The 9,786-nt window shown below is 64.3% G+C and overlaps 1 protein-coding gene across 2 annotated transcripts; it reads left to right on the forward strand.

Moving 5' to 3' along the window:
• Positions 1–2,227: 2,227 nt before the first annotated feature.
• On the forward strand, positions 2,228–9,462 carry TMEM59L (transmembrane protein 59 like). 2 transcript variants are annotated; one of them, XM_066566397.1, is made up of 8 exons: positions 2,228–2,413; positions 3,478–3,583; positions 3,811–3,908; positions 6,426–6,572; positions 6,664–6,769; positions 7,068–7,179; positions 7,276–7,417; positions 7,760–9,462. In XM_066566397.1, exons 1-8 carry the CDS (start codon positions 2,243–2,245, stop codon positions 7,919–7,921), a joined length of 1,044 nt encoding a protein of 347 aa, XP_066422494.1. In that variant the 5' UTR covers positions 2,228–2,242; the 3' UTR covers positions 7,922–9,462. The 2 variants fall into 2 exon arrangements, with proteins under 2 accessions (XP_066422494.1, XP_066422495.1); XM_066566398.1 differs by having other exon boundaries at positions 7,300–7,417.
• Positions 9,463–9,786: the final 324 nt, after the last annotated feature.

A 9,786-nucleotide genomic window follows, 5' to 3' on the forward strand; every position in this document is an offset into this window, starting at 1 on the left:
CGGGGCCCAGCCCCTGCCACGAACTCTCTGCTCTGCCCGGGCGGGACGTGGCTCCCCCCGATGGACGCGGGTGGCCCTGGGGACATCCCCAAGCCCGCCCTGAGCATCCTCGGTCCAGCTTCCCACCAGCCGTCACCTTCCCGCCTCCCTCCATCATGTGTCACCAGGGCCCCGAATTAATCTAATTACTTGATTTCCCAGCCAGAGCTCACTCCATAAAATCCTTGGACGCAGACAGCATCTGGCTCAAGGGCCAGGGTGTAAAAAACAAACAAGAAAAAAAAGCCCCAAACCCCGGGAAAAGCGGGAGGAGAGGCGCAGCGGAGCTGCCTCGACTGCCTGCATCCTTTTAAAGTGACCTGGGGGAAAAATAAAGAGGCAAGAAATGCAAAGAATCCAGCAGGCAGAGTTTGCTTTCTATTCCTCTCAGTCACATTTCCACATCCATGGGGTAATTTATAACCCGCTTAACCCTTTCCCTGCCGCCGCCCCCCACCCTTTCCCTTCAGAGCATCCTCAGGGTGGCCGCACCTTCCCGCCTCTGTTTGCTTTGGGAAGCACAAGCAGTCCCGTGACGGAGTCTGAGCAGCCCTAGAGGAGGGGAAAAAATGTCGAGAGGGTGCTTGAGCACGAGGGATGGGCTCTGCAGGGCTGGGACATGGAGCGAAGGGTCCCCTGCCCGTGGAAGGGACCGTGGGGACACCCCAGACAATGTGGGGAGAGCCTGAGGCTTCCCGCAAGGCTCCGGGAGAGAAATGTAGGTCAGTAGTGATAAATGCGAAAGGCATCGAGTGTTTCTGGAGAGGGGAGGAGGGAGGGCAGCAAGGATGTGCCAGCTGGGAGGTTTCCGCCTGGGAAAGGCTTTTTTTCCCTGGAAAGGTGAGCGGACGGAGCGCGGGCAGGTGCGGCGGGAGCGGTGCCCACCGGCCAGGGGCTCCCGGTGCCCCGGGGCTCGGGGCTGCGGCTCTGCCCCACCTGCGCTGCCGTGATTTACGGTGACAGCCCCAATCTACCCCATTTTCTCGGCCATTCGTCAGCGGTGCCGGACCCGGGGCCGGGGCTGGCGGGGCTCCAGGAGGGGGAAGGGGAGCGCAGCGCCCTGGCAGCCCCGCCGGCCCGGCCGCAGCTCATTTTCTGCCGGCCCCGCTTTGATTAACAAGATGAATAAAGTGCCGGGGCGAGGAGAGGCCCCGCTCCCTGCTCCGGGGGGGCCCGGGCTGCGCCCCCCAGCACCCCCAGCCCCTCTGTCCCGGCCCCAGGGCACGGAGCACCCCTCATTCCTGAGCTGGGACAGCGAGACCCCCCCTTCCCCGCGCCGGGGTCCGTCCATGTGTTCCCCATTAGGGCCGGAGGTGAGCGGAGCCCCCAGCCCTCCCCCTCCTCCTCCTCCTCCCCCCGGGCCCACTTCGGGGTGCAGCCATAAATAAGGGGAATGGGCAGGGCAGGGGTGAGGGGGGGTGCGGGGGGTGCCTTTGATGTCCTTTAAAGCCTGGGAAATCACAGCTGTAAATCCGGGGTGTCAGGGAGAGCCCAGCACCGGCCGGGGGGCCCTGGGGAGCGAGGATGAGGATGGGAGGCACGAAGGTGGCTTGGGGAGTCCTGGAGGGACACAGAGGGTGGCACAGTGGGGTGTGACACTGCTGGGGACCCTCCTGAGGCTTGGTCCGTGTGGGTGGCAGTGAGGCAGCCCTGTCCCCCTGTGTGACATCAGTGCCAGTGTGACACGGTTCCTGGTCACCGCCTCAGTCCCTCTGTGTCAGGGTGGCCCCAAGTCCTGTGGTGTCCCTGCCACCCCGAACCCTCCTGCATCCCCCAGTGCCCACGGCCCCCCTACACCCTCTGGTCCCCATAAACCTCCAAAGGTTCCCACGTCCCCTTTGTCCCCCCGCATCCCCTGGTGTCCGTGCATCCCCCATCCCCCTGCATCCCTGGTCCTTGGACCCCCCCCCCCTTCTCCTGCATCCCGGGGTTCCCCTCAGCCCCCTCCGCCTGGGCATCCCCCATCCTCCCGCACGTTTCTCTCGCCATCCCCGCCCGGTGCCGGTGCCGGTGCCGGTGCCGGTGCCGGTGCCGGTGCCGGTGCCGGTGCCGGTGCCGGTGGATCTGCGGCAGGCTGCGGCGGCTCCCCCCGCCCCCGGCTCCCCCCGCCCGGCGCACAGCGCGTCACGGCGGGGCCGGCGGCGGCGGTGGCGGCGGTGGGTGCGCTCGGCTCCGCTCCGTTCCGCTCCGCTCCGCGCTCGCCATGGCGGCCCCGGCCCGCCGGCCCCGGGCCCTGCTCGCCCTCGGCCTGGCCCTTCTCGCCGCCGCCGCCGCCGCCGCCGCCGCCGCCACCGACCCCTTCTCGCCGCAGCTGGGAGACACCGGCGGGTGCCGCGGGCAGTGCGGCCGCAGCCTGCAGCGCCGGGCCGCCGCCGTGAGTCCGGGGCACCGGGGGGGCGACGCGGGCGTGGGGAGCATCAATGGCACGGGGGGCACCAGGAGCATCGGGGGCGCTGGGAGTACTGGGAGGCACCAGGGGCATGGGGAGCGTCAGCAGCATTTGGGGTACCAGGAGCATCGTGGGCACCGGGGACACTGGGGATGGATATTGGGGGCATGGAGGTGTCAGTAGCATTTGGGGTACCGGGAGCATTCGGGCACTACTGGGGGAACTGGGGGGCACCAGGGGCATGGGGAGCATCAGGGGCATCAGGGCCATTGGGGAACTGGGAGCACGGGGAGCACCAGGAATGCCTGGCACACCGTGAGTACCAGGAGCAGCGGGGCACTGGGGGCACTGGGGGCACTGGGGGCACTGGGGGCACTGGGGACACTGGGGACACTGGGGGCACTGGGGACACTGGGGGCACTGGGGGCACTGGGGGCACTGGGGACACTGGGGGCACTGGGGGCAGCAGGGGCAGCAGGGCCACCAGGAGCAGTGGGGACAGCCCCGACAGGCATCTCTGCCAACGCAGCCCCACACCGAGCCACCCCCGGGGGAGCGACATGGGGAGCACTGGGGCACCCCCAATGGTCTCCTCCAGCAGCTTTGGGGTGCCCCCAGCGAGGGCATCCCCACGGATTTGGGGTGCCCACGGTGTCACCCCTTTACCCTGAGCCTGCCCAATGCCGGTGACCCCCGTCAGGCTCTGTGTGCCCCCCGCACCCCTCAGCGTGTGCCTGCCCCCCCAAATCTGTACCTGTCCCCCAGAGCAGTGCAGCCCCACCTCTGCCAGCCCATGCCAGGGCCTGGCTGGGGTCAACACAGACGGGGGGACGCTCCACGAGGGCTTGGCCCCGTGCAGAGCCACGGTGGGGGCACCCGGGGGCTTTTGGGGAGCTCTCCCTGCTCTGGGAACCCCAGCTTTGGGGTGCCAGCCCTCAGTCCGGCCCTGGGCGGGGGCGGCGCTGCCCGGTGCCCCCCAGCTGGATGCGGGGGGCCCGGGGGGGGCTGAGCCCGGTGCCAGCTCCACGCTCTCCTCCTCCTCGCCGCAGGATGCTGTTCTCAACGCCTGTTACCGGGGCTGCCGGCTGTTCTCCATCTGTCACTTCGTGGATGCGAGCGCCGAGCTCAACACGACCAGAGCCGAGTGCGAAGCAGGTGAGAGGAGCCGGTGGCCGAGCGGCCCCCGCGCCCCAAATCCCGGGGGGATCCCCACGTCCCAGCGGGAGCAGCCGATCCCGACCCCCGGCACCCTCCGGAGCGTCCGCCCCGCTCAGCCCCGCTCAGCCCCGGGGCGGGTTGAGGTGCCCTGGGTGGCGCTGGGGAGGGGCACGGGGGTCCCCGGGATTGAGCACCCCCCAACCCCGACCCCTCCTCTCCCCCAGCCTGTGCTGAAGCCTACGGCAACGCAGAGGAGCAGTTTGGGTGCGTGACCGGGTGCCGCAAGCAGCTGCCCAAGGTGGAGGAGAGCAGGAAGGAGAAGGTGAAGGGAGATGGGGAAATCCTTGCTTGAACAGGAGCTCAGCACAGCCCCTGCCCTCCCTCGGGATGGGGGACACCCCACATGTGCAGCCTATCGCTCCATGGATCCATGGATCCATCCCTCCATGCATCCATCCATGAATCCATCAATGGATCCAATCCATCCATCCATCATCCATCCATCATCCATCCATCATCCATTCATCCATCATCCATCCATCATCCATCCATCATCCATCATCCATCCATCCATCCATCCATCCATCATCCATCCATCATCCATCCATCATCCATCCATCCATCCATCCATCATCCATCCATCATCCATCCATCATCCATCCATCCATCCATCCATCATCCATCCATCCATCCATCCATCCATCCATCCATCCATCCATCCATCATCCATCATCCATCCATCATCCATCCATCATCCATCCATCCATCATCCATCCATCATCCATCCATCCATCCATCATCCATCCATCATCCATCCATCATCCATCCATCCATCCATCATCCATCCATCCATCATCCATCCATCATCCATCCATCATCCATCCATCCATCCATCATCCATCTATCCATCCATCCATCCATCCATCATCCATCCATCATCCATCATCCATCCATCCATCCATCCATCATCCATCCATCCATCCATCCATCATCCATCCATCATCCATCCATCATCCATCCATCATCCATCCATCCATCCATCCATCCATCCATCCATCATCCATCCATCCATCATCCATCCATCATCCATCCATCATCCATCCATCCATCCATCCATCCATCCATCCATCCATCCATCCATCCATCATCCATCCATCCATCCATCCATCATCCATCCATCATCCATCCATCCATCCATCCATCCATCATCCATCCATCCATCATCCATCATCCATCCATCCATCCATCCATCCATCCATCCATCCATCCATCCATCATCCATCCATCCATCCATCCATCCATCATCCATCCATCCATCCATCCATCCATCCATCATCCATCCATCATCCATCTATCCATCATCCATCCATCATCCATCCATCCATCCATCCATCCATCCATCCATCCATCCATCCATCATCCATCCATCCATCCATCCATCCATCCATCCATCCATCCATCCATCCATCATCCCTCCATCCATCATCCATCCATCCATCCATCCATCATCCATCCATCCATCCATCCATCCATCCATCCATCCATCCATCCATCCATCATCCATCATCCATCCATCCATCCATCCATCCATCCATCCATCCATCCATCATCCATCCATCCATCCATCCATCCATCCATCCATCCATCCATCATCCATCCATCCATCCATCCATCCATCCATCCATCCATCCATCCATCCATCCATCATCCATCATCCATCCATCATCCATCCATCCATCCATCCATCCATCCATCCATCCATCCATCCATCCATCCATCCATCCATCATCCATCCCTCCATCTGGATGGCAGCTCCAGCTGTGCCAGGCTGATCCAAGCCACCACTGGTTGCTTTTTCACAAGTCTAAAACAAAAATTAACTGGGCTGGGCTTGGCTTGGGAGACCACAGGGAATCCCCAGGGTGAGAGGATCTGACTGGAGATTGTGGCAGATTCCCCCAGTTTTGATTTGTTATCCTTCCCAGCAATCAGCAACGCTTTCACCTCCTACATTTAATTAATTCAGCTATTGCCCAATTAATTAAATTAGACTTTGGCCCAAGGAAGAGGCTTTTGGCTCCGTGCACGTGCAGGCAAAGATGAATCAGTGCCATAAAAAGAGTAAAAAGCTCCTTTGAACTCCTCTCCTTTGCAGCCCCATTTTCAGCCTTTCCCAGTGCCTGATCCCATTTCCCAGCCCCTCTCCAAGGCCAGGGATGAGCACCTGGGGGTGACTGGGGGTGACAGGCAGGGCCCTCACCCCCTCCACCCACCCAAAGCATTTTCCCTCAGGTTCCCAGACGAGCAGGCAAAGCAGATTTAGCATAATAATTAGATACAGAATCTGACCTATTTATTTCCTGTTTGCTGGTTTGACCGTGCAAGGGGCTGTCGGAAAATGTTCGGAGCCAGTGGCAGGGAGCAGCCAAGCGGATTCCAGCAGGGATGCTTTAAAAATAACAAACTGCCGCGACGGCCAAGAATCCAGGGCACCGAGAGGCTGCCAGGAGAGCAACGCCCTCGGCACCGCGGCTGCTCCGCTCCCATTGTCTCTGGCAGAGGAGGGCGACCCCACCCCGAAGGGACGGTCCTGGGGCTGGGGGATGGCCCCAAAGCTGGGTGGTCACCCCAAGGATCACAGCCCTTGCTTGGTGACCCTCCTGGGGCTGGAGGGTCACCAAGGGTCACTGCCCTGGAACGTCCCTTTGTGTGCTGAGAGAAGCAGAGCCCGGAGCTGAGCACCCGGCTCAGCCCAGGCAGGACCTCGGGGTGGGAATGTCCCCTGTCAGGGTGGCTGATGAGGGGACAGCTGTGAGGTGATGTCCCCTCTCCTTTGCAGAGCCTGGAGCTGAAATTGCCGTCATTTTCCATGCTGGATTTGGTCTCCACCTTCTGCAACGACATCGTCAGCTCTGCCCAGAGCTTCATCTCCTCCACCTGGACCTTCTACCTGCAGGCGGACGATGGCAAAATCGTGGTGTTTCAGGTGGGGGTGTCCCCAGGACCCTCTCTGTGGGTGCCCAGAGGGGTGGGGACCCTTTCCTCACTGCCTCCTCCCTCTCTCCCTGCTGACCCAGTCCCAGCCTGAGATGGAGTTCCCAGCAGCCGAGGCCCTGGAGATGCAGCCAGCACAGCCGGGATCGGGATCGGGGTCCAGCCCTGGTGTCCCCCAGCCCCACACAGGTGCGGGGGGGCCTGCGCTGCTGGGGGGGCTGGGAGGGGGCTGGGAGCCTCTGAGCCCTCCTGGCTCCCGTCCGAGTTCTCCAGAGCTGAACAAATTTCTCGGCTCTGATCAGCTTCCCACACCCCCAGCCACGGCGGGGGGGTCTGGATGGGGCCCTGCTGGGATCCTCTGTGCCCCCTCAGTGGGCAGAGGGTCCTGGGGAGACAGGGGGACCCCCACCATGCTGGCAAGGGGATGGGAGAGGGGAGGGTGTGCCCACATGGGTGCCCACGTTCAGCATCTCCTCTCCCCTCCCAGGCCCCCGGGCAAAGGGGGACAAGCCCCCTGTGAAGGAGCCACGGGGCAAAGCCAAGGCGCACCCGCCGGAGCCCCCGCAGCAGGAGCACGACTTCCTGGGCTGCATGTCCAAGTAGGTGCTCTGGGACCTGCTGGGTGTGGCACAGCGGATCCCCCCCAACCCCAGCTCCCAGCCCGTGCCCTGCCATAAACTCGTCCCTCCTCTTTGGCGGGGGGTGGTGGGGTGCTACAGGCGCTCGGGCCTTCCTCGCTGGATCCTGGCCGCCTGCCTCTTCCTCTCCATCATGGTGATGCTGTGGCTCAGCTGTGCCAGCCTGGTGACCGCCCCCGAGCAGCACGTCAAGACCCAGGTATGGGGTGAGCACAGCCCCAGGGTGCCAGGGACACCTGGTACAGCCGGGTGGGCAATGCTGTGCCCTCCTTGTGCTCCCCATGCCTGGCATGGCTGGGTGGGCAATGCTGTGCCCTCTCTGTGCTCCCCAGGCCTGGGATTTCTGGGTGGGCAATGCTGTGCCCTCCTTGTGCTCCCCATGCCTGGCACGGCCGGGTGGGCAATGCTGTGCCCTCTCTGTGCTCCCCAGTCGCTGCGTGGGGTGTGAGGTGCACCCAGAGCCGGCCCCGTGGTGCCCCCAAGCTGGGGGTGATCTGCACCCCGTTCTGGGGCTGCACGGTTGTTTCTGCCTCTCCTCCAGCCTCTGAGCATCAACGGGGACAAGGAGTACCTGGAGGACCTGGATGGCCCCGGCGCCTTCCCGCTGCCGCCCGTCATCACCGTCACCCTGTGCCCCGCGCACGGCGGGGAGGACGCGGGGCCGCTGCCCCTCAAGGTCGACCTGGACAAGACCGTCCTGTAGGGCCCCCGTCCCTCCCCGCCGCCTCCACCTCCCTGCCACCATCCCCCGGCATCGCCCCCGCTCCCGCCCGGCTCCCCGCGTCCCCAGCTCCCGCAGGGGCATCTCCGCCTCCGGCCGGGTCCCCGGGCACGGCCGCGCTGGGGGAGGCTCCGGGAGCCGGGCAGCGGCTCTGCCTCCCCCAGGGATGCGCTGCGGGCTGGGATCCGGGCTTGCAGAGCCGAGAGGGAGCTGCCAGGGCGGGGAGGCCGAAGGGAGGGAGCCCGGTGGGTCCCGGAGCGGGACTCTCTGTCTCCTCCCGCCCGGAGCCGCCGGGGCCCCGCAGCCCTCCGGGCATGGCTCCAGCGCTGGGCAGGAGGGAACCGGCTGCGGTGGGGGATGGAGAGCGTCTGCAGCCTTCTGAGCTTTGGCTCGGCACATCCCCGGCCTCCCACCTTGGGCTGAGCCTCCGAGGCGCCGGCCCCGGCCCTGGGAACTCCCTTCCGCCGGCCGGAGCCGATTGCCTCGGGGAGCCGAAACGTGGCGAATGGATTTGGCGTTGGCAGCCGGAGACGGGAGCGGATCCCGCCGCCTCCGTGCCCACGCGAGCACCCGGCCAGCCCCTTCCCGGAGCTGTGGAGGGGCCCTGCCATGGCTCCTTCCCCTCCCTGCTCCGTGATGCCCTTGGGGAGCTGGCCCTGGTGCCAACAAGTTGCTGGTGGGACCAAGCAAGGGATGAGGTGGCGTTTCCCTGACTTCAAGCTCGGACAGGAGGTGGGAGCTGCTGGGACGGCTCCATCCTGGGCTCGGCATCCTGTAGGGATGGCTCCATCCTGGGCTCGGCATCCCTGCCCCACGCTGGGAGCAGCCTGCGGGGCTGCAGCTGAGGGCAGGACCCGCTCTCTGTGTCCCTGGGCTCGCAGTGCTGCCCTCAAGGTGGGCAGTGGGACCAAGCACGGCTCCCCTCGGCTCACCCTGGCACAGCCCCTGGGCATGGAGGCGTCTCCCCGCTCCCCATCTCCCCGCCATTCTCCACCACTCGATTCCATGCATCGTTCCGTGGTTTGATTTGCACCGGCATGCGGCTCCTCGGCCCCGCGGGGCCATCCCAGCGCCGGGAGGGTGTCGGTCCCGCCACCCCCGTGTCACCTAACACGTCTGTACAGATTAACTTATTACCCCCGACCCCCTCCCCTGGGTTTTGGGCTCTCTCCGTGTGCCGGCGGCTCCCGGGGGCCGTGGTGTGGTGGGACCGGGGCCTCTCATCCCCGTCCCCACCGGTTTTGTGCTGCTCCGTGTCACTTCCACCCATCCAACATATCTGGGTTTGGGGAACCGGGTTGGGGGGAGGCGTGGGGGGGTCTCGTGTCCGTTTTGGGGTCCACTTTTCGTTGTTGCTTTCCGGCCGCGTGTGAAGCTCGGTGCTGTCTGTGATGTTCCGGCCGCGGCGGCTCCCCCGACCCCCGGGCAGGAGCTCCCGGCCCCGGAGCCCTCCCGGCCTCGTCTCCAAGGGCAAACCCAGCCCCGAGCTGGGAGGGGGAATAGAATAAAAGGTTTGTACCAGAGCTGGGCGAGTCGGTGCCTTGGCGGGGCGCTGGTCCCAGGGTGGGAGCGGGTTTGAGCCCCCTAATGGGGCCGGCAGGAGGGCACGGGGCTGTTCCCGTTCTGGAAACTGAGCCGGGATGAAGGCAAACCAGAGAGAAATCCCTGCTGGGCTGTTTGGCATGGGCACGGAGCAAAGCTGCTCTCTGCTGCTGGGCTGAGAGATTCAGCATCAAGAGTGGAAGGAGGTGCTGTGGGGCAAGGCCCCCAAACCATCCCCTGCGAGCCGCAAGGAGGGGAAAGCCGGGATGCAGCACCAGGGAGGGCCCCGTGCACGTGGAAGGGCT

Source organism: Molothrus aeneus, chromosome 27 (genome assembly GCF_037042795.1).
Source record: "Molothrus aeneus isolate 106 chromosome 27, BPBGC_Maene_1.0, whole genome shotgun sequence".
NCBI classification, from domain to species: Eukaryota; Metazoa; Chordata; class Aves; order Passeriformes; family Icteridae; genus Molothrus; species Molothrus aeneus.

Bases quoted from the DNA above. Each gene is read 5' to 3' on its own strand.
- TMEM59L (XM_066566397.1), top strand. From the start codon at position 2,243: ATGGCGGCCCCGGCCCGCCGGCCCCGGGCCCTGCTCGCCCTCGGCCTG. The intron at 3,584-3,810 runs GTGAGAGGAGCC...CCTCTCCCCCAG, and splicing joins CAGAGCCGAGTGCGAAGCAG to CCTGTGCTGAAGCCTACGGC. The intron at 7,180-7,275 runs GTAGGTGCTCTG...CCCTCCTCTTTG, and splicing joins TTCCTGGGCTGCATGTCCAA to GCGGGGGGTGGTGGGGTGCT.